The sequence below is a fragment of the Drosophila ficusphila genome, unplaced genomic scaffold (assembly GCF_018152265.1).
Source record: "Drosophila ficusphila isolate 14025-0441.05 unplaced genomic scaffold, ASM1815226v1 contig_232, whole genome shotgun sequence".
Classification (NCBI taxonomy): domain Eukaryota; kingdom Metazoa; phylum Arthropoda; class Insecta; order Diptera; family Drosophilidae; genus Drosophila; species Drosophila ficusphila.
The window spans coordinates 19,859-46,876 of NW_025064131.1; the positions used below are offsets into that span (position 1 = coordinate 19,859).

The following is a 27,018-nucleotide window of genomic DNA, read 5'->3' on the forward strand; positions in this document are numbered from 1 at the left end:
AAAGATAGCCGAAATTATGGCGGTGTTATTGCATTTCGAATCAAAATAATTAAACCAGATGCGCGGGACATCTGGACTCCGTGCATCTGGTGCATTATATAAGCACAGCCTCTGACTATTGCAGCATCAGACGGAGACAGTCAGTCATCCCACAACCATCCAATAAGAGTCTATTCAGTTACCTGAAACAAAAAACCCAACCTTGAGCCAAAATGTTCGACTGGACCGGTAAGAATGTTGTCTACTCTGGCAGCTTCAGCGGAATCGGCTGGCAAATGATGATGCAGCTGATGCAGAAGGACATCAAGATGATGGGCATAATGCACCGCATGGAGAACGTCGAGATGATGAAGAAGCTGCAGGCCATGAATCCCTCGATCAAGGTTGTCTTCATGCAAATGAACCTCATGGAGAGGATGTCGATCGATCAAGCGATGAAGAAAATGGGCCAGATGATGGGCCACATCGATGTGCTGATCAATGCCGAGAATGTGCTGCTCGACAAGGATATTGAGATGACGATGGGCATGAACCTGGTAAGGATTTAACCAATTTTCAATTGCAACAGTTAAATTATAAAAGGAGCAATCCGATTCCAAAAAAAAAAAGGTTTAACTTAAACTCATTCATTTAAATCTATTGAAAATATTATATTATATTATATTTTTATATTTTGTATATTAATTTTTAAGCCTTTCCTTATAAATCTTCTTCCTCAGACTGGCATGATGCACGCCACCATGATGGCCATGCCCTACATGGACAAGACCCAGATGGGCAAGGGTGGCATGGTGGTCAACATGTCCTCCGTCTACGGATTGGAGCCCTCTCCCGCCTTCGCCGTTTATGCTGGTGCGATGCACGGCATCCTGGGTTTCACCCGTTCGATGGGTGACAAGATGATCTACCAGAAGACTGGCGTTATGTTCATGGCGATGTGCCCCGGTCTCACGAACAGTGAGATGATGATGAACCTGCGCGACAACGTCACCTGGCACCACTCCGAACCGATGGTGGAGGCCATCGAGAGCGCCAAGCGCCAAATGCCCGAGGAGGCAGCCATGCAGATGATCCACGCGATGGAGATGATGAAGAACGGCAGCATGTGGATCGTCAGCATGGGACAGCTCAAGGAAGTCATGCCCCAGATGCACTGGCAGATGTAAATGGTCCAGCTAATAAAGACAGCCACGTTTCAGAGATTGCAAAATATGTGTTTCTATAAAACATTTTTAGTTTTTATACCCTTACAATTTCAGTCAGAAGTTTGCAACACAGTGAAGGAGACTCCTCAGATTCCATAAAGTATATATATACTTAATCAGCATCACGAAATTTTCTTATAAATCAGCTACCATTTCCAAATACTTCAGTATATCAAATATATAAAACAAACTAGGAGTTCAACTAAAATCTTGAAAAATTGTCGTGAAGAATTTCTATAATATTTTTTCTAAATTTTCAAAGCTAGTGTTATTTGTGAAAACATTTGTAATGGCGGATCAAGAGCCGACAAGTTCCCTTTTCCCTGGAACAAATAAATTTAGTAGCCCGAATCCTTGTTGTTCGAAAGAGTTAAGACTGAAAAACTATTCGAAAACGGCTTATCCCAGTAAAAAGCATCGCCAATCCTCGAAGCGCAGCGGAACTTATCGAAAAATTATCAATTTTAAATGGTCATCGGGAGCACAAAAAAGTCAACGCAGTCCGATGTTTTTAAGACACCTTGTCCACAAATTAAAGCTGTATAAAAGGGATTTGGGAAAATCCTCCCGGCCCCTATTTAAGGCTGTTATTTTGAAGGAGATGATTAGGTTGGGAAGGCGACCAAATCCAAGGTTCTTAAAGGATGTACAGCGCGCCATGTGCATACCAAAATGTAATAAAACGAAAAATGTTACGGAAAGTTGTGCTAACCAGATGTAAGTACAGTATTATCTTTAAAATATACATAATATTAACTTTAGAATAATTCCAATATAAAGTTCTTCCATGGAAATTGCCGAGATTTCTCAAGTGAAACCTAGCTGCGAACCCACACTTTTGGAACCGAAAATCGATTTATTTGCATCTCCCTTGATGGAGAATGATGAATCCGGGACTGCTGAAGTTTTCCCACAAAATAATTTGCAACCATCAGAATTAAATTTAGATGACCAGTGTATAGAAGTTCTATCCAAGCTCAGTATTTAATCGACAACAACAAATGAAGAAACTAATAGAAGTGATCTGAAGGACTCGTTTTAACCTTTTAATCATTGTACTTACAATACCGAGAATATGTTACTCAAAAATTTAATAAGTAAAGCAAGCGCTGATTTCGTAATTTGGTTTTGTAATTTTTATTCAAAGGTTGTACAGGTAAATGTTTCCCAAAAATCAGTTTTCATCCAGAATTGGGTATCACAAATATTAAATACTTAATATTAATTTATAAATATACTATCACATGGTAAAACCGAAGGAATATTATCGTATAATAGTTTTATAATATATTTAGATGGAATTATGTACATACATATATGTACATATATTTATTGGCAATCAGTTTTCTCCATCCTGCGGTTAAGTTCGTCATCAATGTCAGCCTGTTTAAAGCTATTATTCCGGACAAAAAATTCGTCGAGTATCTTGGCTTGGCAGCGGCCTACCTCCATCATGGATCGCCAGTCGGCTACATTTTGGGGCTCCTCTTGATTCTCCAGTTTAGCATACAGCGGTTCCATGGGGCAGTTGTAGTGACGCGAGTTGGCCATCACATTTCTGGCTGTGTTGATAACATAATTGCAGACCGCACACTCAAACTTTTGAAAGAGTGATCCCTCCGGAGATGAATCGCCAATATGGTATTGACGCGTAATCAGATTGTGGAGCAGTCGTTGGTTCGAGATTGGTTTACGCCAATTTATTTTGTGGCTGCGATACGAATCGTATTCGGTTTGGTTGTCGCCCAACTCATTTAAAAACTTTGCCAATGCACGCGGATGTGGAAAATCATCAACATAAATCGCTGACTTTTTGTTCGGCTGCCAGTCCTGAAATATTAATGGAAAACAATTATAGAGATTATTATAAAAGATAGGTATCAGAACTACTTACCTTAATCGTGGGTGATCCGAAGTAAATGGGAACCACGCCCATTACCAAAGGTCTCCAGAACTTTTCGGTAATGTAATCGGGACAGGCAGCATTCTCAAAGGCAATCATAAACTTGTATTCGGACAGGAAACGCATCAACTCCGGTGAGTAAAGATTATTCAAGTAATCCTTGTTCAGGCTGCAACAAAACGAACGAAGAGTTTTAATATAAAAAGCATTTAAAGAGTTCCATTTTGGAAGCTAAAAAGTGATTCCTCGGACACTTTAAAATCTTCGCTTTTTATTTCGGGAAGAAGAAGGTGCGTCACAGTCTTTATCCGATTCGCTTTCATCTTTATTTCCTTTGGAATTTCGCGTCCTTTTTAAGGATCCTTCTTGAGTCGAACGACAACTGCAGTTCCTGGGGGGCACTCTTTGGTTTAAAGGTTCGGCAATCGGATTGCAACGCGGACATGGTAACGATCCGTACAACTGCACCCAACACTCTGTACAACAGATCTTGGTATGCTGATTGGTGTTTGAAGTCATGATTGTTGAATGTTTTTTTAGTTAAGCAATCGTATGTTTTGTGAAGGATGTTTTTGGGGTAATGAGTAAAAAAGTACAATTTAAAGAAGTCAAAAAAGGAGTAGCCTACTTGCCTTTCGGGCAGATCTTTGTTGCGCAGACAGCTGCCAAAGGAATCAATCGTCATATGCTTCATCAGCTCCTTCACGTAATCCTCCCTGCCAGACATTGTGTCGCAATCACTTTGCAGAAAGGCCACAGTTGCCGATGGACGATGAAGCCACTTGGACTTTCCGGCAAACGAAACGTGGTAATCCCTGGAGGTGAGCGCTTGTCCACTGGGTAAGTACTGTGTGGTCAGCGGTAAGGTGCTGAAGCGGCTGAACGTCGAGGTGAAGTGGAAATGCCGGAGAAACTCCTCGTGGGGAACAAACGGAGCGTTCCTGGGGGATTCTTCGTGCAGTAATGCCCACACTTGATGCTTGCCACGCGGTATTGGAAAGTCCCCCGTCTTCATGTTGGAGCCATAAAACAAAACACCCTGAAAGATATGTTTATTGAGTTAGGAGTGTTATTAAATTGTTTGCTAATTTAAATTGCAATTACGTTACAATATTTACATATGTATATGTAGCAAGTAAAAGGAAGTGAAAATACTTAAGATATTTAACAACTTTGAAAAGATTTAGGTACAATTAAAAGCTCACATACCATCGGTACATTTTGTAGATAACTTTCAGTCAATAAACTATTATAAAGAGCAGCAAAATTATATTATCAAAACATTTAAAACAAATCATAATAAAGCCTAATCAAACTTGACTAGAAATATAACACAAAAAGCCTGATAAAACTTAATGCTCAATTTTATGAAATAGAAGGTCTGGGACTGGGATTAGACTCCAGCATCTCAGCGAATTGGATCACCATAATATTCTTATTCTTATCACGAAAACAGCCGGATGTCGACTTAGAAATTTAGACTTTTGTATTTATTCAGACGAACCCGAGCCATTGGAAGACGACTGCGTTTGTTGGTGATGCGACACGTGTTGATGCCGCAGTGGCGCTCCTCGTCGTAGCTCCATGACATATCCCTCGACCACCATAGTATCTCGACAGGATCCTTATGACTGCTATTGTCGAAGTACGTTATTTTTTCCGTGCAGTAAAAGAGGAATGTAAGCCAAATAGCGATCAGCACAGCCAGTGCAACGCAATAGCGGCCTGCCAGTCTCATGTTAACATCAAGGATAGAAAGATATTGGGATAATACTAGTTTCGCCGCGCACTCTCCTTGCGAATTTAAAAAGCCGGTGCGCCGGAATTCCCGTGGAGCTGAATTTTGTCTGCCAGCTGATTTTTGCTAACAAACAGTGTTAGGAAACGCCGATTTGTTTTAGGCGTATTTCACATGTAACTACTGAACCCCTCCGCATTAAGTTATTTGATATATATATATGTTTTTTAAATATATATACTTTTTATAATAACTTGTCTTAATTGTTAATGTTTAATTAGCCCTGATATTAGCTTATCAGACTTATAAAATGTTTGGTAGTATGTTGTCATGGTTGGTCTTATGTCAAGACCGCCTTAAACATGTAATACACATTTTCTTAATAAAAAAAATTTAAAAAAAAGCTCAAATTTCAGGTACTAATAGTTCCACAACTATATTATCATTTCGTTACCTTTCTTTTAATAAATTTAAGTAACCATCATTCCATTCCAGCATCATGCCGATTGCCAGCCCTCGCAGCTGTCATTCAGCCCGCTGACGCTTCGCAACACTGCAGTTTGTCATAATATTGTTCCACTTAAATTGCTCAATTAAGCGACCGAAGCAACAGAAACAGCCAGAAATCAGACGAAATGTGCCCAATCCATCTGTAATAAACAGCCACCGATAGTGGAGCAACCGCGTGACGACCAAAATGCAACATCTGCCAAAAAGGGCCGTCGAGCGAAGGTAGAAAGCAAATATTGACATAACACGTCGACGTTTGGGAGCAGCTAAAACCAAACAGGGAAACCATACGGCGCTGAATTTTAGCCGCAGAGCATGTGTTATGGCCACGACAAGATCCACAGGGGATGCCGCCACGTCCGCTGATTCGGGGACGGGATCCGGATCTGGATCGTTAACCTCTGGGACCAGGAAATTGTCAACGGCAAGTGGGAGTGGAATCGCAGGAGGAGCGGCTCCCAGTTGGCAGAGCTGCTACTACTGCACCCGGGAACAGTTCAAGACCATCAGCGACTTTGTCAAGTGAGTGCCGTTCGTAGCCATCAGTTCATAGGAAGCCTTAATTATAACTGGGGTTTCGAGCCAAAATTGCTTTTATCTTAGCCGCACATGTGTGAGTTCCAATGACAAATTGCAAGCAGGTAAAATAGGCTGGGAGCAGGTAGGAGTAATTAAAATGTACCCACACCTTGTAGAACTTCAAACTACAAGACTGTATCGGAAGGAACATAAATTGTTTTCCGACCGTGAAATTGAAAAATCTCAAACACCTGCTAACCTAATTATAGGCTAGTAAAAATGTACAATATATTAACAAAAATTACATGTATTAATTTGAGTTAAATAATTTAGACTACATGTACACGTACACAAATTTAAAAATTTCAAATTACTAGTAGAGTTGATGAATAATCAAAACTTGACATGTTATTTAAAACAACTAAACTTATTTCCCCATTACCCGTTTCAGTCATCTTCGAAATCGTCACTGCACCCGCGAAGGCGGCTCCTTCGTCTGTCGCTATGGCTTCAATGGAGTGTGCGCCTCCCTGCCACTGGACGGCGTCTCAGATCGCGACTACGACGCCCATGTGGCCAAGTACCATGTCAACCAGCACACGCGGGAGATGCCCCCCGAATGGGGGAGTCTACTCGGCCGCACAGAATCTGCCGGCAGTGCTCAACGATCCCTCCCGCGGCAAGCAGAGCAATCTGTTCACCAAGAAGTGGGGCGAGCACTTCGTGGAGCGAGCACCGGCTCCAACTTCCCGATTGCCGGATATAACCCATGCGGACTTCGCCGTGTATCTGGGCAGCATCGGGAAGCGATACCGCTGGCACGAGCGTCGTCAGCAGCAATTGGAGCGCGATAAACCGCTGGAGAATGGCGCACAAGGGGCGACTGGACCGGCAAGTGGTGGCCAGACACCCACCCACCTGAGTTCGGTGCCTGAAATCTTTCTTAAATCACAGCTGCAGCTGCATCACCCGGCCACCTTCAAGCAGGTATTCCCGAATTACATGCAAACATCGGCTTCCAGTCCAGAAACCCATCAGCAAACTGGCCGCCAGCTGCAGGAACAGCTGAGTCACTATCTGGACATGGTGGAGGTGAAGATAGCACAGCAGGTTTCGCAGAAATCGGCTGCATTCTTTCACGCCATGACCACGCAGCATGCTATTCTGGCGGAAATGGAGCAGGCGGCCGACCAAGTGCGTCAGCTGAGGGCAGCGCTGGCCCAACTGCACAGCCATTCGGTTGTGGACAGCTTTAAGGTGCTGCGGTTTGCCCAGAGAAGACAGCACTACAACCTCACGCTGGACAAACTGCGACTGATGGCCACCGTGCACAAGACGCAACCGATGCTGCAACTTCTTCTGGGCACCCAGGACTATGTGGCTGCCTTGGATTTGATTGGAACCACCCAGGAGATCCTCTCTGCTGAGCTCCTCGGCATTCACTGTTTTAAGCACCTGCCGATGCAGCTCAGCGAAATGGAGAAGCTGATCGACAAGATGCTGACCACGGAATTCGAACGCTATGCTGCCGCCGATCTCAATCGACCGCTAACGGATGCCTTGCGGGAAACGGACAGCGTTTGCGCCGAAGAGGACAAGCTGGTGGCCATTGTTATGGGTCTTCTGCGCAAGCAGAACTTTTCGTTTGTCCAGTCTTATCAACAGGAAGCCATCGCCACCATTCGAGCCATCATCAAACAGCTGCTGATTGAGGTTCTGGCGCGCAGTGACAGCGATCAGGAGATCAGTTTAACTGGTCACGGTGAGCAGGCATTGGAGCTCACTCTGCCCGAATGGATTTCCCTCCTTCAGCGATCCAGTCAGGCGCTGGTTTCCATTCTCGAACGCATTAAAACTGTAGTCGGTATTATGCAACAAACAGCAGACGCAGCTGTGGGAGCCCAGGACGCAGTGAATCTGATAGATTCGGAGGCCTTTCTTAGTCCGGGACACCATGAGCAACTGAACTCACAGTTGCAGCAGCTCCTGCAAGCCGTCTGCCATTACTGCCATGAGCGTTGTGCCAACATTGTTTCCCCTCAGAGTTTGGAAAAGAGTTCAGCGAGCGAGCAGGAGCTCTTGCAACTCTCCGAGATCGTAGAACAGTTTGGCGAGACGACGCGGAGCATTTGTGGAGTGGCCAGTGTGCCGCTTCAGTTGGCTTTAAAAGTCCAGGCCTCGCGATACGCTCAAAGATTCCATTCCGAACGGAAGCAGAAACTGTCCCTACTTTTGGATCAGGAGCGTTGGCGACAGGTGGATATACCGCATGAGTTCCAGAGGATCATCGAACGCATGGCCGCAGGGGACTATGCAAAACCAGAGATGGGTAATCTAATAAGCAATGGAGCTGGGAATCCCGTGCTTTTGGTGGAAGGAAAGCAACCGTATACATTGGTCAGCGCTTCTCTCATGCTGATTCGAATGCTGTATGAATACGGAGGAAGTGCCCATAGGCTGCCGTTGCTGGCCAGCTATCATGCCCGAAATGTGGTGGACCTGCTGCGATGTTTCAACTCACGAAGCTGTCAACTGATCATTGGAGCAGGAGCAATGCGGGTGGCTGGGCTAAAAACCATCACAAGCACCAATCTAGCACTAGTTTCCCGAGCACTGCAATTGGTTCTCTGGCTGCTGCCCAAACTTAGAGAACACTTCCAGGCGATGAGTGGCTACGAGGCCATCGAGCGTGATTACCAGGGTCACATCAAGGAGATCGAGAACAAGATACACGGTATCGTCTCCGAGAGATTGGCAGCCCAGCTGGAAGCGTGGGAGGCGCGACCACCGATACCTTCCCAGACCTTCCGTCACATCTCCCGCCATCTGGTGAAATTGCACGAGGCGATTGCAGGAGTGCTGCCAGAGGCACAAATCCACGAGATCTACGGCGTGGTGCATCGAAACTTCAAGGACAAGCTGCGGGAGCAACTGCTCAAATTGAATGTGAACAACAACGGGGGTCCGCAGCACGGTGTTGTCACCTCGGAGCTGACCTTCTACATGGAAACGCTGCGCACACTGAAAGCCCTGCCCGCCGATCAGCTGGACAACGGCATTCTGGAGGAGATCTGGCTCTACTGAGCATTCCGAAGTATTCCATATGGACGACGTGGTCATCCTTCGACCGCCCAGCCTAGTTCGTCTTCATTGTTTGTTATCCTTGTTTTATTTATACGATGGCGATTTGGATGCGACCAATCTGTCTATTTTGTTTGCCCTCTGTACATTGCTTGTACTTTTATGTTCCGCCCTAGCAGAAGAAAATGGGAAATATGCCTCTTTTGTTGCGCACTTTTTATAACACTTAAGCTTAAAGTCATTGGAAAGGCTTATGATTAAAGAATTATAGATTAATCAAAACATTTAAAATTTGTTCTTATCAATGGCGGAATAACTAAATAATTGGGCCTTGGGTTCCTTTTATTAGTATTATTGGACATTAGATAAGTTTGAGTTGTATGTTTAAGTAAACGATGTTAAAAAGCATAAAAAACTTCAAGTGATTCTTATTTTCTTTTTTAACATTTTAAATTTAACTTACATGTAACGGTTGCATTGTCATTCACATCGCAGAGTTGCCAGACTGCCGCAGTTGCCACTGGCAACCGTTAAATATGCCAAACAAAACGAAATAGTTTTCGGCTTTTTTAATGCGATGCGCTTGCCGCAAATTTTCCACAGCCTTCACAAGCGATTTCAAAAAATGTTTGAAAAGACTAACGGAGGCGGCGACAGTGTCACGCCCAGCATTCAGGATATCGCCGGTCGACTGGCGGAGGAGCAACTGCGTCTTCGTCAACTGGAGGCCACAACAATGCCCAAGGAAAGAACAATTCTCGTCTTGGGCAGCAAATGTGTGGTGAGGGCTTAAAAGTGTATTTATTTATAAAAAGATCCTATCAAAATGTATCCTTTTAAAGAAACTTAAATAGGATAAATTAACTTTGCTTTATATTTTACGTAAACTTACCGCAATTTCAGTACGGTAGAATCCTGTTATAACGACTCCGCTTATAGTGTCCGTCCGGGTATTGCGACGAAAACTCGATGGCTTGATTGGTCCCCAGACAGACTTTTACACTTAAATCCTTCTGCTTAGTGCGTCTTCCGGGTATAACGACGAAAAATCGGTCCCTTGAAAGTCGCTATAAGCGGATTCTACTGTATATTTAAATATTTTTTGATCCAACATATTAGTAAACAATTTTCGTTACGCTTTAGGGAAAGACTACAGCTATTAATAAGTTTTTCGATCGCGAGGAACACGCAACTCGTCCTACTCTTGCCCTGGAATATAGTTTCGGTCGGAGAATCGGCAGTGGAAAGGCGCCTCAAGTAATGAATGTTTGGGAACTAGGATCCCTGGACAATGCTGAGCAACTACTGGAAGTTCCCATGAGGACACATGGTCTGCAGCAACTGGCCGTCTTTATAATGCTGGATCTATCACAACCACAGCGATTTTGGTCAGATTTGGAACGTGCCTACAAGGGATTAAGGGATACGGCGCAACAAATGATGCAGAATATTACACCGGATCTCAGGGAAATCCTGGAACAGCGAACATTGGAAAGACTGGGTCAGCAGAATCAGGACGATCTGGGAAACCTCGAGCCGCTTCCGTTTCCAGTGGTAATTGTGGGTGGGAAATACGATATGTTTTCTAGTTTCGATCCAGCTATTAGAAAACACACCTGTCGCTGCTTGCGATCTATGGCACATTTGATTGGTGGGGCAGTCCTTTTTTATTCCCAGAGGATGCCGAAACTGGCCAAGGTTCTTAGAGACACCATAAGCCACATGGGATTCGGAAGTCCTGCTCATCCATTCCGCTCTCATGTGGTCGATTTTAATGAACCACTTTGCATTTGGTTTGGAACGGATAGTTGGTCGAAAATAGGAGATACTGGAGCCCAAAGTGTGGAGCGGATTGGAGCAACATTTGGAGGGGAAGTGCCACAGCTTCAGCTGGAGAAGCAGAAACAACAGGAAACACCCGATCCTGCCAAGGATCCGGGATTTAAGGAGGCCCTTATCGATGAGATGCGATCGCAAAAGAACCAGGAACTTGCCAGTATGAGAGATGTCCTGCTGCGTGGAAAATTCGAAAGTGTTCAAAATTGAAAACACGATGAAATTCAATGTTGTGTACCTCAAAGTATTAATTAACTACAAAAATAAACTTAAAACTCTGCGTTCCTTTCAAATTAAAGTAGGTCTTTTTTGTGGAAACCCTAGTGTAAATTGTCAGCCTTGAAATTTTAAATTCAGATATTCACAGAACCTTTTCTTGTTTTTAAAGATGTCTCAACCTGTTGTTTCGAAGGCTCGGGTTATAAAGATCCTCAATCGGATTGGAGCCCGTGGCATTTTAACTGAAGTTCGGGTGCAGTTGGTCGATCAACCCAAGATGCAATTTATGCGCACTGTCAAGGGACCCGTGCATTTAGGAGATATAATCGACTTCGAGGACACCGAAATATCTTGGCAGGCCTCTAGCAAGAGCAACAGCAACTTTGGTGATATTTGTTAGACTGAAGAAACCTGGGCATATTTCAAATAATTTGAAAATAGTTAAATAATACTTTCCGTTCAAAATAATTAAAAACAATTGAACTATGTACTTAAAAATAAATTTTATTTAAAATCAAAATAATGTCCCGAATTTGGCAACACCATTCCAGGGTTGCAAAAACCTACCGTTATAAAGAGCGAAAAACGCACCCCCCACGTGCTCCGTCTCTCTCGCACTTTTGAGAAACTTAGGCTCCAAACGGACGCCGGCAGCGACGCTGACTGCGTTTCGCTTGGGGTTTCAGTTGGATTTCCAGCTCAGTTCCCAGTCGCCGTCACAGTTGCTCACAACTGCTCTCGCGTAGCGGAGCTCTCTCGGCGCTCTGTGTTCGTGTGTGTGCGTGTGGGCCATTTCGGGCCATTTGTTTGGTGCGAATCTTTTGGCAAAAACTCCGTGCGAGTTGTACGGGAAAATTATGAATAGTGCAGCCCCAGAAACATGAGAAGTACTGTGGCCCTGAAACACTTTAATTAAAGCCCGGCTGCCCCAAGAAAAAAAGTCTCCAACTTCACTACGTAAAGTTTCTGCGTTGTGTAATCAGTCCGAAACGGAGTTTCTCGCTTTGTTTGTTTTTCTCGGCTCTATTTTCGGCAACAACAAAAATATTTTTAAATTGCTTTAAGCTTGCGTGGAGTTTTGACGAAAAAAGCTCTCACAAACTTCAAACTTGACAAATAAATCATCACAGGTGAGTTGGAATAGTACACTTAACAGGCACACAAATACATGTACGAATGCCGAGCAAAATTACTCTGCTCCAATTTTCGAGCTCCACAATTTTTTGTTGCTGGGTCACAATAAAAACATCAAGCAGCCCTCAAAACACCGAAGTATCGATTTTATTTTTGGAGCTCCGTTTCTGGCGCTCTTTTTTATATTTTCCTGCGATTTTTAGTCCTCCACGTGAGTGTGCGTGTTTTTACTTAGCTTGTGTGTGTGTATTTAATCAAGAACCGAAACAGTTTTCCTGCAGCTTACCGTTATACGAGCAGCCGCATTTGCATTTTGTCACATTGCCAAGGCAACGGGCCCCAAACGCCATATGGTCGCGATCTGATACCCTATCTCAGATGAACTTCAGAGTATATTCACATTTCCTTGGGGCTTGCTACTTCCGTTCTTTCGGTGAGAACAACGCTTCAAATCGATAAAACAACTACAGAATCATAAAGGTCAACAGTTTTCACCAGTAAGAACTTAAGACTTTAGTTAATTTGGGTTTATAGTCGATTTTAACGAAATAACAAAAACAATTCATGGACCTTTAGTATCTATTTTTATGTAAATGTTATGTACTTATGAATCACATTAGGTATTATAAAATCAAAAGTTCGTTTTAATGATATAATACGTAAATAAATCTAAATTTAACACGCTTCGTAAGAGTATTTAATTGCTGGCAAGTCATTTCTAGATTTTTATTTTATTTCCTTTTCTTTTGACTTTTGTGTTCGTTGGACTTGCGACGCTTGCATTATTGGGATTTCTTCGCTGGCAGTCTGTTTATTGTGGTTGCTTATTTGGTGTTTTCATTACTGGCACGCTTTTCTGTTTCTTCATTTTTTTACTACATCCTTTGACCCCAATCGCAGTTTGTTTTGATCAGCAAATAAACAAATAGGTATTAATTTGCTTAAGCATTGATTTTGACTCATACGTTAACAAATGATGAAAGTTATGACTGCACAAAAATCGACTTAATTTGCCTTATTTGGATTTGCCCACGCTCAGAATTTAAATCAAAAGAATGGATCCATTAATTGCCCCGCAGAGTTTTATTTTGGCTCGAAAAGAACAAAGCAAAAAAGTGCTTGAACATTTTTTTTTATTTTTGACCCCAGGGCGTGGAAACCAAAACGTATCTATGTATGTGTATACCTTAGTAGATTTTCCTGTATTTGTGTGCGATGATTAATCATAATAATTCGTAGTAAGACCCCTTAAACCATGCTGTCGGCATTGGCGGTTGGTAACAGTAAAGTCTCTTTGACTCATTTAGTAACTTGGCTTATGTTCATTTTGGCATTGGTTGCTTTCGAAAAGCCTTTCAACAAATACAACGACCTCACTTCATATATATTTATAAATATTCATAAATACAGATATAGCATGGCCAATGACTTGCACTCGAAAATGTTAATTGAACCATGAAAGAGTGTGTAAATTAGAACTTCGCACAAACATACGAAAAAAGACGATAAAAAGAAATCTGTTAATTAAAGCTTAAAAACTGGAATTTTTTAACAAAAAAATATGATAAACACTAAATGACAAATGGCAGCCAAAAAAAAAGTGTAAAGAGAAGATCAGGCAATCAAGTTTATGAAGCAACCGAATGGGGAAAAACAAGTGGGGGTGCGATCAGTTCAGAGCGCAATCAACTTTTATTATTAAATGTCAAATATAATTTAAGATGGCAATTTGTCGCAGAACGAATTATTTCCCTTTTGCCCGCCTGGCAACTGAGATGCGATTGGGGTAGGGTAGGATGCGAAGAGGGAAAGAGATCCAGAGAGAAAAAGATACAATTTGCATAAGAGTTTATCTTATGATTTTAATTGAAAAAGCTGAAAGGTCAGAGTATTTCAGAGGGTGCAGAAGGATTAGCCTAGCTAGAACAAACACGTAATCTATTCTATAACTATACCAAAAGTTAAATGAATAAATTATCTGTGTGGAGTCATTGATAAGGCAATCACTTTATTCGCAAATCATGTTATCGAATTAGTTCCGTTATCATTTGATTATCTTTTTTCCGTGACGATACTCGCCCATATTATAGATTTGAAAATACAATTAATGCCAGCTTTATTTTTAATTAAGAAATTATAAATAAAAATCTTTTTGGCGTTCGACTTATGTAAGAGAAAAGTATATCTGATACAGTGCGCAAAATTTTCCATTCAGAATCCAATGGGTCTCCAACATGTAATCACCTTCTGGCACAGGAAGTATTTTTGTAAGACGGTGATTTGCAAACTCAGTAGAAAGTTTATTTAAAATCAAATCGTGCTGAAAGGACGCGAAAAAAAATAAGTTCAATAAACCCAAACAATTCCATTAAATAGCCATTGTTACTCACATTATATGGACAGGAATGGTTTAAGTTAGAGTAATGCTCAAGAAAGCCATAAAGATACTTGGCAACAGGATTGGACTTTTGATAATCCAAGAAACGGCAAGCATCTACCGATTGATTGTAAAGAAAAGGCTTGTAACCACTTAATCGTTTGTACACTCCAAAATTTATCTGCGATGTAAGAACTTTGTTAACAATTCTGCCAAAAGCTTAACATTAATAAACCTTGGCCTTGGTAATGGGAGTCTTGTACAGGTTTAACGTCAAGGAAATATATTTGTAGGTGCGATTTATAGACTTTAAGCGGCACACTCCAATCCCGGCAAATTCTTTGTCCATTGATATACACTTTACATTAGTAAACTCAACTCGAGAGGCAATCTGAAGTATTGTTTTGAATTAATACATAAATTCAACATAAAATGTTTGACTCGCCTACCTCCTCAATTATTAAATAACACAATATTAAACGAAACAGAGAAGTTAAGTTTGCGTACATCATATTTTATTGGTTAACTTTGAAAAACTAAAAATTATATTTTTTGGGTTGCGCTTACGGTAAATACTGATTAAAGATACATATTTAGTTCAAATCGGTTAATAATTATACATCTCATTCGCTCATCGTTAAAATTCTGTCCCATTAAAAACCAATAACTCATTAACTCATTGGTAAAACAAAATGTTAACACTCTTATGATTTCAATTGAAGAAGCTAAAAGGTCAGAGTATTTCAGAACACGCTATCCGTACTATAACTATACTAAAAGTGGAATGAATAAATTATATTTGTTGAGTTATTGATAAGGTAATCACTTTATTATCACGTTGTTATCGAATTAAATCAGTTATCATTTTATTATCTTTCTACCGTTACTATACTCGCTGATCTTATAGACTTGGAAATACAATTAATGTATGCTTTATTTTTATTTAAGAAATGATAAAATCAAATCGTTTTGTCGTCCCAATTATGTGAGAGAAAAGTATACCTGATACAGCGCGCAAAATTTTCCATTCAGAATCCAATGCCCCTCAATCATGTAATCACCTTCCGGGAAGGGCAGAACTTCTGTAAATCGGTAATTTGCAGACTCAGCAGAAAGTTTATCCAAAATCAAATCGTGCTGAAAGGACGCAAAAAATTATAAACCCAATAAGCCCAAAAAATTATATTAAGAAGAATTTGTTACTCACATTATATGGACAGGAATGGTTTAAGTTTGAGAAGCGTTCAATAAATCCATAAAGATACTTGGCAACAGGATTAGATTTTTGATTATCAATAAAACGGCAAGCATCTACCGATTGATTGTAAAGAAAAGGCTTGTAACCACTTAACCGTTTGTACATTCCGTAATTAATCTGAAATGTAAGGAATACTTTGGCTACTTATCGGTTATATGTTTAATAATAGGTGCAGATATACCTTGATCTTGGTAATGGGAGTCTTGTACAGGTTCAACCTCAAGGAAATATATTTGTAGGTACGATTTATAGACTTTAAAAGGCACTCTCCAATTCCGGCAAATTCTTTGTCCATTGACGTACATTTCAAATTGGTAAACTCCACTCGAGAGGAAATCTTAAGTTTTGAGTTATATTTAACATATACATAATTTCAATATAAAATTATCGGTTCGCCTACCTCCTTTATTATTAAATAAAAAAATATTAAACGAAGCAGGGAAGTTAAGTTTGCGCACATCTTACTTTATCGGTTGATTTTAAAAAACTAAAATGTAATTTTATATATTTTTGTGCTTGTGCTATATAATAATTACTGATTGAAGATAATTAGTTTAAATCGGTTAATAATTATACATCTCATTCGCTCATCGTTAGATGTCTGGCCCATTAATTGCTCAGAATATTAACATTTTGCAAAAAAAAATCAATAACTCATTAATTGTGAAAAAAAAGTTTAGACTCTTATGTTTCAATTGAGCAAATCTATTGCGTTTATTATCGCAGCAAAGAAAGTCGAATCACTTAAGGGAATAAAGTTAAAGCTTGAGAAAGTGTTTTTTTTTTTTTGTTTGGACTCGGTCTTTGATTTATTATCGCCAAGGAATAAATCATATAGTGGGTGACCAAAACCCCCACTTCTGGCTTCTTAGCAATGACTGTTTGTCTATAAACTTATCAGGATTTCAGCGACGTGGCTGCCATTGGCAGCACGAGCAAAAACACAGAATTCAGCCAGACAGACAGACAGGAACAAGCTTCTTTGTCATGCGGCGTGCTCGTAAATCTAATGGTATCTGCGATGCACAAAGATACATTCGCAGCGAGCGCATTATGTGCATAAATATTACAGATGCGTCTTGGCACCACCACCCCCCAAATGTCATCTGACATTGGAAATGCAACGAGCCCCGTTGGCGTGATGACAAATGTCAGTCAAGGATAACGTAACATTATACCATCCCCTGATCGATATGCATAAGCTGGGCTTGTTTCAAAACGGCAGTAAGCTTACTTTAAAACTATTAAAGGAAGGGGTGTTTTTTGATATGTATATAGCAATATATTTTAGGAACTTATTCAAATTCATATACATAATATTTTATCTATATATTTTAAAAACACTTCTTCAGATCTAATAAATCACAAGCTATATGAAATAAAATAATTAAAATTTTTAATTATGTATTAAAAAAAATGTTTTTTTTTATTTTTGACATTCTTTAATATTTTAATAACTTAAATTTTGTACAAAGCAATGTTATACATAGTTTAATAACCTTATTTTTAATTGCCCAAAAAAAAACAGCCAATCCTCTTGAGAGTGATTCTAAAACTTCCTAAAACAATTAAATTAACGGAACTGAACCCACCACCTCCACCAAAACTTTTCAAACGTACGATTGCATTGACTTTTTTAAAGCGGAAACTTAAAGTTAGCTTAACACTAATTAACTGCTCCCGAAGCATGACCGGGCTGACCCTTCCTTAACCGTGTTCAGAGTACAGAACAGAATAAAATCAGTGCCCTGTCCCAGTGAAAAAAGGTAAAAGGTTGCATGGGGCACAATGAACTGCAGTCGCCGCGAACGAAGGAAATGTGGGGAAGCGACCACTGCAGCAGTCGCAGCTCACTGAAGCATCAAACGAGCAGAAGGTGACTTAAAGCTGCTATCCGGAGAGCCTTGAATCAACAACTTCCGATTCCACTCCACTCTACTCTACTCTACTCCGTACACCGCAATTGCATTCGGTGTGCGTGCCGAGTATGAGTACGAGTACGTTTGAGTGTGAGTACGAGTTCGAGTATCTGGGCGATACGTTCTGCGAGAGCTCCATGGTCATAAATGAGCAACCAAGCACGACAGCAGCGCGGCATCGACTGACATCCCACTTAGAGAATGGATGTGGATGTGCTCCACCCGTAAATCGCATCCACACAGCGCTTCTCTTCCCCTCCAAAAAAATAAAATAAAACCTAAAAACCCACGGACTCGGCAACTGTCATATATAGTAGCGTAGGTCCGCCCATCTTGCATCGGTTGACAAACGCAAAGTGTGCATAACTCTTAGTAGAGCATGAAAAATTAACTTTAATTCGATTGTAGGCAGTTTCCAGATGGGTTCTTCATGGGGAAGTACTGGGTGCAGTTTGCAGTTTCGTTCCGCCGGCAATTAATGTGTGATAATTAAATTGTGATATCAGCTGAACAATTTACCAATTAATGCTGCCAAGAGTGTCTGATGATGATGGGTTTGAAGAACTCTTTGCTCGTAGGTGGAGCAAGATAAAGTGAAGGCAATGGAGTGGTATTCTTTATACTAAATGAGAACTAACTAAGGAAATAAATATAAACAAGATAGGTAATATAGTTTGTTATATAAAAAAACATAAAAAATCAATGTATTAAAAGTTCTTAAGGATCTTGTTTGACTTTAATAGCTCACATTTTCCCAATTACTTAGACTGGGTTACCTTACCTTTTACAACCTGACCTAAGCCAAAGCATTAGCCGCCAAGACGAAACAATTTCCTTGGTTTCTCACGTCCTTTTCCACTCTGAGAAACTTGAACTTCGCTTCCTTTTCTATTCTTCCCCGCTTCTCTAGTTCATGATCCAGCTAATGAGCAATTTAGCAGGAGTTCCCACATCCCCGACCATTATCCTTTCGCTACCGAAAAGCCAGCGAAGCGTTAAGGCAACTGTCTGAGGGGCGAAAGGATAATGCCACAGACACTTGAGCTGTGATGTGCTTAGGTCAGAAAGCAATTCATACGGAGAAAACGTTTCCCAGACGGCGGGGGAAAATTTGCATGTTTTGCACAATTTCGAGGAAGAATTCAGCAACCAACAACCCCTGGCGCCCAATCAGGGGGATTAAATTTTTGGTGGTGACTGTTTATGGCTTATGAGCAATTAATATGTCAGTTAGCGGCTCGGACAGATTGATGGGGTTGTTGCCTCGAACCTCGGACCTCGGCCCGAAAAACGAAAGCAAACCAGAGCAATTAGAACTGGGGAACTGTCACCGGCAGACACGAAACTGCCAGCAACTTGGAAGAGTTTCCTTCGCTTTCCTCGGCGGCTCGTGTACGGCACGTTTTTGCATGATTTCCGGCGCACCCTCTCGCCGATTTCGATTTTTCCCGCCCGCTTTTCCCCGGGGTTAACAAGGAACACTCCCTGGCAGGGAACACTCCTCCTAGGCCGCCACGAGCGTGCGGCACATTATCCTTAAGCGTCGCCGCGGCAGGCGCTTGTCCTTGTGTCCCGGCTACAAGTGTAAATGCTGAGAACAGCTTTTCTCTACGCTCCCGTTGTTCTTTCTCTGGAGAAAGCGCAAAGGATTTGAAAGGAGGAGGGAGTGGGGGGTGGGGGGGCTTTGAGAATCAATGGCCATGGCGCGTGTTCGGCCCACAGTTCCCGTGGGAATTCCCAAGAATCTCATAACGTGGGCGTGCGAACAATATTTTTTGTGGCCTGACTCCTTAAGCTGGTGCAAATGTCAACCGGGCTTAAATAGGGTTGATTTGGTTTAATCCAAAGGTATTTCTCTATTTTAGAGTTCTATATCTTAAAATTGGTTTAATTTTAAATTTAGGTTCTACCCCCAGTTTTAATTAAAGCTATTAATGTCGAAAAATATCTAATTAAATGGTTTCCTTTTTAATCCCATTTTTCACATTTATTTTAATTGGTTTTCAAAAGCAATTACCAAGAGCAAAATCACCTTTGTTGGCAAATATTTAATTTACTTTTAATAAAAACAAGGTATTTAGAATTTTTTATTTGTAAACACAACCTTATCTTTTGAGCCTTTGGGCTCTATTGATTTGTTTTTAAATCAAACTCCCAAGCATTTAACCATAAAATAAATAAATATTTTACATTTCCAACAAACTTCTCTTCCTGGCTTTCCCCTTTTGGATTCCCCTTCTGATTTGTTTTGCCCCGAGAACAAGCAAACTTTTCTCAACTTTAGCCGGGCAATCAATTTCAATCAATTTCACCTTATTCGTTACCTTTTCTCCTTGGGCTGAATCAAACTCCTGGCCCGAAACGTAAGTTGTGTTCATTCCACAAAAACCAATTGCAAAGATGAGAGGAAGCAAATTTAAAAGCCAACACCCACACACACACACACACACACACAGAAAATAAACGTGTGTGTATGAACATAAACAAAATGAACTTCAGTCCAATCAACCTACAGGCGATAAGAAGAAAAATATAGAATTTCAGCAGAGAGAAGAGAGCTTTAATGGACATCCGGCTTTTATTATGCCTAGTCTTATTATTATTGTTTTCCACCTTGAAGGTGTGTGCTGATGACGAAGAAGAGGAAGAAGCACCTCAAGTGCAATTGAAAAAGCCAAAACCACAACAACAACAAAAGCAACAACACAAACAACCACCGAGACAATAATAAAAGTAATAAAAAAAAAAACAACAACAACCAAAGGCAACTACAAATGTACGATGTTTATTTGCGTTGGCTAAGGAAACGTCTTTTGGCGTGGTCTTCGTCTTAGTTAGATGAAAACCGAGAAGGAAAACCCAGAAGATAGCAGATATAGCTTTTAGCGTGAGATGGAAAATACAGAGGAGTGTGCCGGGCACTCTGCCTCATTAAGTGTCTGACGGCCTTTGGTTTATGATGGTCCCCCATCTACTTACTTGGGGGGATTAGCAATTGCACAACTATAGTCTATAGTCTATAGTATACCGATATACTATGTATGTTGGTGTCAGCCACTTTGCGGGGGGTGTCGATTTTGGCCGGGTCTTAAACAAGTTTAGGCGCCTTTACGGCCATCATTAATCTTGTGGCATGCCGCACCGGAACGGCGACCACGAAAACATAGAACACCAATCAACAGAGCCACGCCTCGAGCCCCGAGGACTTGGACAGCATTTTCTTTATTGATTCACTTGCGGGGGCTCGAAATTTACCACCAACCGCCAAGTGTAAATTTAGCGAAAACATGTTTTACTCGTAAGCCGGTACAAGTGATAAGCTAGTTAATTTTATTACCAATTAACAGACAAAGAAAAAGGTTCAGGAAGCTTAATTAAACACATTGATACTTGAATTCTTGATGAATTTTACAACTACTCAAAAAGAAATACATTTTCAAGGAGTTTCTTAACTTAGATTTATTTACAAAAAAATTGTTAGGATTTATTATAGGAGCATAAATATTATGTATTTATTAAAGAATATACATATAATCTGTTGAAACAAAATAAACAATCTCATGTTTGCAAATTCTAACTTGTCGCCAAATGTCATCTTTAAGAGATTTAGACATTTTCCTTTGCTTTTCCTAAAGCACAAGTATAAAGTTCCTTAGAATTCAAGTCTTCTGTCTTAAAATACACACAATTTGACATTCGCCTGGCACTTTTATCCCCCCCAAAAGGGAAATGGACGTCACGAGGGGAGAGTGCAAGCCAGAAAAAAAGGGAACTGCGTTAATGCAATTTTAGCATCTGAAACCGTGCTGTGGAAAAACTAAACGGGCACGTTCCAATTGGTGTCCGCGGTCGTTGTCAGCATTCAGTGTCTGCATCTGCATCTGAATCTCCATCTGCATCTGAGCCTCGAGTGGAAAATGGACCGTTGGACGCTAGACATGGGAGCCCGGGGTCCACTGGAATCGTTCCAAATTGCCGGCGCATGACTCCAACTATTGCAGAATATAAAAGAAAAGGCGAAACGAAGGAGGAGTATCTGGTGAAGAAATGCTGTAAAATGGAATTGCATTACACACACTTTAGGTGCCATTTGTATCTTGGGGGGGCGGGAAAATGGGAGGGAAAAAGGGTGTCTGCCGAAGCCATGAAGTTGATGATGCGCCAACAAATTGGATGCGTAATGGTTCAGCGAGAGCCGAGCCACAATTGAGATATTTATTGTTATGGCCAATAGGGACATGGCGAAACCCCTAGCTGGAATTTCACTCTCAACCTAATGGGCGAAAGTTGGCTTTGGCTTGCTCAATATTTCTCAAAGGCATTAAGCTAAGCTGCCAAGTGTTTATTGGGTTTCCAGCTAACATCATTTAAGGCCCTAATAAGCCGTTACCTAAGACCATCAACAGAATCGGTTAACAATTTACTGGGAAGATTTAATTACTTGCTATGGAAATATCCAGGGAAACGGCCAGGAATTTATCGCAACCCAGTTAAGCCAGAAATATTTTCACTGGCATTTCCAACTGGCTTTGCCCCAGTTTCGCCAGCTTTATTAAATTAAATTCCAATAAAATCGTGTTCGGTTCACACGATGCTTTTCACCCCTTCAAGGTTTCTGTGTCCTCTAATGCTGGTATTTATTTTTTTTATTTTTTGTTATTGCCTCTAATCCGTTAAATGCTTTTTAATTGCATCTGCAACCTTATCCCAGGGACACTTGAAAATTCTGCAGGAAAGGGAAGTGGGCGGGATGGAGGCTAAAAAATATAGTGGGAAAGAGGGCGGCGAGAAGAGGGGGTGGGGAAGGCGTTAGCAACCCTTGGCTAATTGGTTGGGCGTGAAATGTGTGAGTTTAAATTAAAGAGCTCGGAAAACTGTCAACCCCTAAAAAAAAGGACCCTTACAATTGAAACACTGTGGGAGACGAAGTTGATAAAGAATGGAGATGCAATCGTCCAAATTAAACCACATTTTATCGGCTTAGATAAATATTGTCTAGAAAATCTGCTAAAGTAAATAAAAGCGAGCAAACCTCTTAATGAACTAGCCTACGATATATAGTATAATGCTTTTAGTAATGATATAATGTAACGGTTTATTTTTTCAATGCACTTTGTTATCTAATAGATTTTTTTAGTAAAATTTGGAATATAGCAATAATGTTGTTAACTCGTTTTATTTAAATATTTATAGTTCCAGCTTAAAAATGTAGCAACATAAACATCACTCAAATACCTTTCTTACTATTAATAAGGGTATATTTTATTTGCAGTACATTAACTTTAAGCCACTTTAAGCTTGAGTTCATTCAACCGCAAGCCGAGCTTACGTTTAAAAGCTGTTTCACCTGCCCGTCTAAGCTTTTAAGCCCTCGAGACACTCAAACTTTGCGGCTCAGCTTGGCGACGTCTCAAGAACCCACTCAAGAAATGCTCAGAAGACTTCAGCTAAAACACACACGCCAACATTTACTCGACCAATGTAACAACTTGTTAATCCAAGGGCCTTATACAAACATACAAAGCGTATATGCACATGCAATTTTAAATTAAAAACAAATTGCGAACACGAGACCAAATATGTTAGAGACATCATGACCCTAATGACCGTGGGAACTTTTTACAAACGTCACTGACATTGTCAGCTGAGTGCTCATACGTTCGTAAATGAGCATGTGTGTCTGTTCTTGTGTGCGTAAGCTCTTAAGTTTTTCTCAAGAGAGGCTTGAGTTCAAGCATTGCCAACATAGAAACATTTTTGAAACTTTATAACGGTTACTTTTCTTAAATATGATAAAGAAGATTATTGTAATTTGAGCCCTTGAAATCTTTTTCTAATCCATGGTTTCTGTTATGTATTTCAGGTTTTGGAGACACATTACTATAATTAAAGGGTAAGTGATTTGACATAAATCAGAAAAAGAGAGAGAGAAACAAGAGCAATAACTTAAAAAATGATATTTTACTAAACCTCACAAAAAAAAAACCCATACAAGGATCAACACGGAAATCAAACCGGTCCGCCTCGATATCGTTTAATCTGTCAATCCCTTCGATTTGTCGCCAAATTATTTTCATTATTGCCTAACAATTGGTTTGTTAATCTTGTTGTCTCGAAATTGAAATTCGAAACAATTGACCTAACAATTTGTAATAGTAATTGGCTTCTTAATAGCAATTACAGGCCGTATTGGGTTCAACTTGAGTGAATTGGATTGTATTGGTTGGGATTACTCATGCTAAACCATTAGTGTGTGTTTAAGCGTATTTGTTACCTTTTGTGAACCTTTCAGTGCCGCATTTTGCGCATTTTGATTGAAATTTTGATTGGGTTGCACATGTGGCTTTTATCTGCCCCTTCAACCCCATTGACTGACATTGATTTCTCAGCTTGTGGCCATTTCTCTATTTCCCCAAGCTCCCTCTTCCGCTTTGCCATTCCCATTGTCTGGCATTATCTTTTGTCTGCTCATTCCAGCGGTGCTGGAGTTATTTGTAAGCTGTGGGCGGCAGGAGGTGGGTGGGCGTGTCTGGTAACCACATTCAGCACTAGCTGTTTTTATTATGCTTTATCTTTCAGTGCTGGGTATTTGCTGGTATGGCTTTAACACCTTTAGCACACGGAGAAAGCTACAAATAATTTTAAATTCCAATTAGTGCTGGCACTTACTTTTTTCGAACTAACCAAAAAACTTAAAGGGTTAACTCATCGACAAGTATTTTCTTAGAACTCATTAATATTTGTTTATTGGCTGATATTTAAATGAATATATTTATTTAAATTATATTTAAATAATAATCAAGATATGCTGTAATATTTTTATTCTAAGCTGCAGGATTTTTATTTCCATTATTTTTGATCCAATCGATTGGAATTCATAGTGATCAGTTTTTCTCTGTGCATTTCCGATTGCACCAATTTGTTTTTTTCTGCATTTAAACCGCGATAATGTTGGCGTGATTGGGAGGCATGTGTAGGTAGCATTGGTTTGCTCCAAATAGTGTTGGTACCATTTTTTTACCACCTGATTTTATGTGCTACCTGGATTTAAGAACGCTGCATTGCAATTTTTCGCACGTTTCAGTGCTGAAAATGCTCTTTTTTCTATTTACTTCTCTCTCACGCACACTATGAAATTTATCTATCTTGAATTTATCTAATTTTCTCTTATACATTGGATTTTCTCTTAGGGAGCAAACAACGACCTTGCCTCTTGCTCTTTTTCTCCGGTTTCGCTCTCGCATTTCGATCGATCATTTTGCCATTGTTGTCACGGAATTTAGGTTGGGCAACTAATTCAAATCGATAAGTTCAATACATTGATTACCGAGCCTTGATTACAGTTCAGTTAATCAGTTTCTATTATATTCTTTGCCATTTGGCGTTTCATAACCAATTGGCCGTCATTTGCGTTAAAACAAACTTCGTGGTAACTCTCTTTGAAAACTCTCTTGAGTGTTAAATTCACTTCAACAGATATTCGCTCTCCATTCTCCATGTGAAAAAACTGGCAGCTGCAGAACCAACGAAACCGACAACTGGTTTTAAGTACCCTTCTACCGCTCCAATAGGGCATTTTTTTTATAAAGATTTTGTTAATATTTTTTTTTTTTTTTTTTGATCAAGAAAATGTTTAAATTTTTAAATAATAATAGACCTTCTTTATTTTGTTATTTCTGGGAAATTTTAAATTGCAATCAGCTTTCGGGCATATGTATGCCTATTTAAGTGCAATCACTTCTGCCCCTCTTTCCAGGAATAAATCGGTTTGACGAAGTTACAAAATAAATTTTGCCTAGCTTAGTAATTACTTTATGCACTGCCTTTTTGGGAAATTCCCCGACTTAAAGAACGAAAGTGAGGTCGTGTTTTCCCAGAATTTTCCCTCACTAAGCTACACCGCAAATCTTTTAAGCCGTGATCACCCAGTCGCGATCTTCAAATGCAGCGCATATGAAATTTTACCTAGCCTAGATAAACCCTCTTCGTTCACTCAACTCTCGCTGTCTCCCTTCCACCTAAAAAACCTACAAGCTGCAGTAACGCGTCGCAGTTTTATCATTATCACAACAAATACATTTACAGAAGAGCGAAGGTGAGATGGAAGAAGCAGAACGGTCGTCGTTGTTGGTAATAAAAAAACAATGGAACTGAGCAAATCCATGAATGTACTCTCACACTGAAAAAAAAATTCAAAAATATATTTGGACCACCTTATGATAAAACATCCGAAAATTATTAATCGGTCTCCAATATTTTTTAGACTGCTTATCTAAGGTGGTTAAAGTTGGAAGCCTAAGTTCTTTCTTTAAAAACTGTTTACTAAAAAAAAATATTTCATGTTTTAATCTAGTAACCCCAGGAAACTCTTATCGGCTGTTGATTAGGAAATAAACAAAACTGTAGTCTACGTATGTACATATACTTAATTTTTCATTAGGTGTTGTTTTCAGGTAATAAATATTTAATTCAACCTTTAAAGATTTCTTCTCTGTGCATACACACACACAATCAAACTACCCTGTAACAGCTGTCGCTCTCTTCCGCTCTTTGCACGCTCACTCTTGACTCGAAAACCATTGAGCTGGTGAGCCCAGTACAGTAGAGCAATTTGAGCCGCCGAATCGAGCAAACCGCCAACCGCTTTACCGCTTGCCGGACGAACGCGTTCCGTCTTCCCTCCGCTTCCATTCGATTTTGGCCCACTGTCGTCGTCGGTTGTCCAAATGTCCGCGTGAAGTTATAAAAACCTTTTCCACAACCGGGGGGTTTTATTTTATAGTAAAGTTAACTTAAATAGTCCTTTCGGCCGATCCATCCATACATCCATCCATTTACCGGGGTCTTTTTGGGGATCGTTTCTGTGTTTATCGTATCGGTGTCGCGTTGTCGGATTCTACGCGATTTTACCCCACATTTCGAGTGCCGTGTGCTGAGTGAGGTGTTCTTGGAATTACAAAATAGTCAAAACCGAAAACCGAAACGTTGGCAAAAATTCACTGAATGAGCAAGAAAGTTATATAAGGCCCGAACCGGATTTATAAATATTAATTATACATACAACTGTGACCAAAACAAAAACAGACTGACAACAAAACTCGGCGCTGGGATATACCGAAAAAGCCACTCAAATACAATCCGATCCCGATCATATAAATGGTAAATGCTTAAACACAGAAACCAGTAACAACAGCCAAAGTTGAGCTTGATTTAAGCTTTGAATCGCAAGCCAAGTCAAAACGAGTTTTTTGTTGTGCAAAATTCGATTTGCATATAATTCTTCCACGGCTTTGTTGTTGTTGTTGCTGCTTTGACATTT

The 27,018-nt window shown here is 40.3% G+C and overlaps 9 protein-coding genes across 10 annotated transcripts in view; 6 read left to right on the forward strand and 3 right to left on the reverse strand.

Moving 5' to 3' along the window:
- Window positions 1-144: 144 nt before the first annotated feature.
- On the forward strand, window positions 145-1,210 carry LOC108097716 (fat body protein 2). The gene is made up of 2 exons (XM_017200250.2): window positions 145-536; window positions 720-1,210. The coding sequence occupies exons 1-2, from the start codon at window positions 213-215 to the stop codon at window positions 1,164-1,166; spliced, it is 771 nt and encodes a 256-aa protein (XP_017055739.2). The 5' UTR covers window positions 145-212; the 3' UTR covers window positions 1,167-1,210.
- A 167-nt stretch (window positions 1,211-1,377) lies between these two features.
- On the forward strand, window positions 1,378-2,326 carry LOC108097860. Its single transcript, XM_017200397.2, has 2 exons — window positions 1,378-1,922; window positions 1,986-2,326. The coding sequence occupies exons 1-2, from the start codon at window positions 1,495-1,497 to the stop codon at window positions 2,191-2,193; spliced, it is 636 nt and encodes a 211-aa protein (XP_017055886.1). The 5' UTR covers window positions 1,378-1,494; the 3' UTR covers window positions 2,194-2,326.
- Window positions 2,319-4,966, reverse strand: LOC108097859 (alpha-(1,3)-fucosyltransferase B). Its single transcript, XM_043207639.1, has 5 exons — window positions 4,613-4,966; window positions 3,741-4,147; window positions 3,100-3,277; window positions 2,525-3,035; window positions 2,319-2,494 (listed from the first exon to the last, which is right to left on the reverse strand). The coding sequence occupies exons 1-4, from the start codon at window positions 4,844-4,846 to the stop codon at window positions 2,535-2,537; spliced, it is 1,320 nt and encodes a 439-aa protein (XP_043063574.1). The 5' UTR covers window positions 4,847-4,966; the 3' UTR covers window positions 2,319-2,494; window positions 2,525-2,534.
- Window positions 4,967-5,392: 426 nt separating this feature from the next.
- Window positions 5,393-9,240, forward strand: LOC108097855 (vacuolar protein sorting-associated protein 54). The gene is given in 3 exon segments (XM_017200391.2): window positions 5,393-5,878; window positions 6,327-6,498; window positions 6,500-9,240. Coding segments are annotated over 3 exon segments (2,832 nt in total). The 5' UTR covers window positions 5,393-5,678; the 3' UTR covers window positions 8,960-9,240.
- Window positions 9,241-9,527: 287 nt separating this feature from the next.
- Window positions 9,528-11,102, forward strand: LOC108097845 (cytoplasmic dynein 2 light intermediate chain 1). Its single transcript, XM_017200376.2, has 2 exons — window positions 9,528-9,737; window positions 10,100-11,102. The coding sequence occupies exons 1-2, from the start codon at window positions 9,534-9,536 to the stop codon at window positions 11,000-11,002; spliced, it is 1,107 nt and encodes a 368-aa protein (XP_017055865.1). The 5' UTR covers window positions 9,528-9,533; the 3' UTR covers window positions 11,003-11,102.
- Window positions 11,098-11,501, forward strand: LOC108097848 (40S ribosomal protein S28). The gene has a single exon (XM_017200378.2). It carries the CDS (start codon window positions 11,181-11,183, stop codon window positions 11,409-11,411), a length of 231 nt encoding a protein of 76 aa, XP_017055867.1. The 5' UTR covers window positions 11,098-11,180; the 3' UTR covers window positions 11,412-11,501.
- A 209-nt stretch (window positions 11,502-11,710) lies between these two features.
- The window catches only part of LOC108097844 (protein numb), a 30,202-nt gene continuing 14,894 nt past the window's right edge, over window positions 11,711-27,018 (forward strand). Inside the window, exons 1-2 of one of the 2 annotated variants that reach the window (XM_017200375.2) lie at window positions 11,711-12,141; window positions 23,563-23,592. The gene's annotated coding sequence lies outside the window, so the exon portion shown is untranslated. Of the gene's footprint in view, window positions 12,142-23,562; window positions 23,593-26,300; window positions 26,859-27,018 lie in introns of those variants that run through there. The other variant, XM_017200374.2, reaches the window with a different exon arrangement.
- On the reverse strand, window positions 14,310-15,034 carry LOC108097817. Its single transcript, XM_017200337.1, has 4 exons — window positions 14,972-15,034; window positions 14,758-14,913; window positions 14,536-14,703; window positions 14,310-14,465 (listed from the first exon to the last, which is right to left on the reverse strand). Exons 1-4 carry the CDS (start codon window positions 15,032-15,034, stop codon window positions 14,310-14,312), a joined length of 543 nt encoding a protein of 180 aa, XP_017055826.1.
- LOC108097816 lies at window positions 15,504-16,153 on the reverse strand (the record flags this gene model as incomplete). The annotated part of the gene is made up of 3 exons (XM_017200336.2): window positions 15,504-15,659; window positions 15,730-15,897; window positions 15,962-16,153. Coding segments are annotated over 3 exons (516 nt in total), but the record flags the coding sequence as incomplete, so codon positions are not given.

What these genes read in the sequence shown, in the direction of transcription:
- LOC108097716 (XM_017200250.2), top strand. Translation starts at nt 213, where the DNA reads ATGTTCGACTGGACCGGTAAGAATGTTGTCTACTCTGGCAGCTTCAGC. An exon ending in TGACGATGGGCATGAACCTG is followed by an intron (nt 537 to 719) that starts GTAAGGATTTAA and finishes CTTCTTCCTCAG; the next exon opens with ACTGGCATGATGCACGCCAC.
- LOC108097860 (XM_017200397.2), top strand. Translation starts at nt 1,495, where the DNA reads ATGGCGGATCAAGAGCCGACAAGTTCCCTTTTCCCTGGAACAAATAAA. An exon ending in GAAAGTTGTGCTAACCAGAT is followed by an intron (nt 1,923 to 1,985) that starts GTAAGTACAGTA and finishes TCCAATATAAAG; the next exon opens with TTCTTCCATGGAAATTGCCG.
- LOC108097859 (XM_043207639.1), bottom strand. Translation starts at nt 4,846, where the DNA reads ATGAGACTGGCAGGCCGCTATTGCGTTGCACTGGCTGTGCTGATCGCT. An exon ending in GTCGTCTTCCAATGGCTCGG is followed by an intron (nt 4,148 to 4,612) that starts GTTCGTCTGAAT and finishes CATATCTTTCAG; the next exon opens with GGTGTTTTGTTTTATGGCTC. An exon ending in AACAAAGATCTGCCCGAAAG is followed by an intron (nt 3,278 to 3,740) that starts GCAAGTAGGCTA and finishes GTTTTGTTGCAG; the next exon opens with CCTGAACAAGGATTACTTGA.
- LOC108097845 (XM_017200376.2), top strand. Translation starts at nt 9,534, where the DNA reads ATGCGCTTGCCGCAAATTTTCCACAGCCTTCACAAGCGATTTCAAAAA. An exon ending in TCTTGGGCAGCAAATGTGTG is followed by an intron (nt 9,738 to 10,099) that starts GTGAGGGCTTAA and finishes GTTACGCTTTAG; the next exon opens with GGAAAGACTACAGCTATTAA.
- LOC108097848 (XM_017200378.2), top strand. Translation starts at nt 11,181, where the DNA reads ATGTCTCAACCTGTTGTTTCGAAGGCTCGGGTTATAAAGATCCTCAAT.
- LOC108097817 (XM_017200337.1), bottom strand. Translation starts at nt 15,034, where the DNA reads ATGATGTACGCAAACTTAACTTCTCTGTTTCGTTTAATATTGTGTTAT. An exon ending in GTTATTTAATAATTGAGGAG is followed by an intron (nt 14,914 to 14,971) that starts GTAGGCGAGTCA and finishes ACAATACTTCAG; the next exon opens with ATTGCCTCTCGAGTTGAGTT. An exon ending in ACCATTCCTGTCCATATAAT is followed by an intron (nt 14,466 to 14,535) that starts GTGAGTAACAAT and finishes GCGTCCTTTCAG; the next exon opens with CACGATTTGATTTTAAATAA.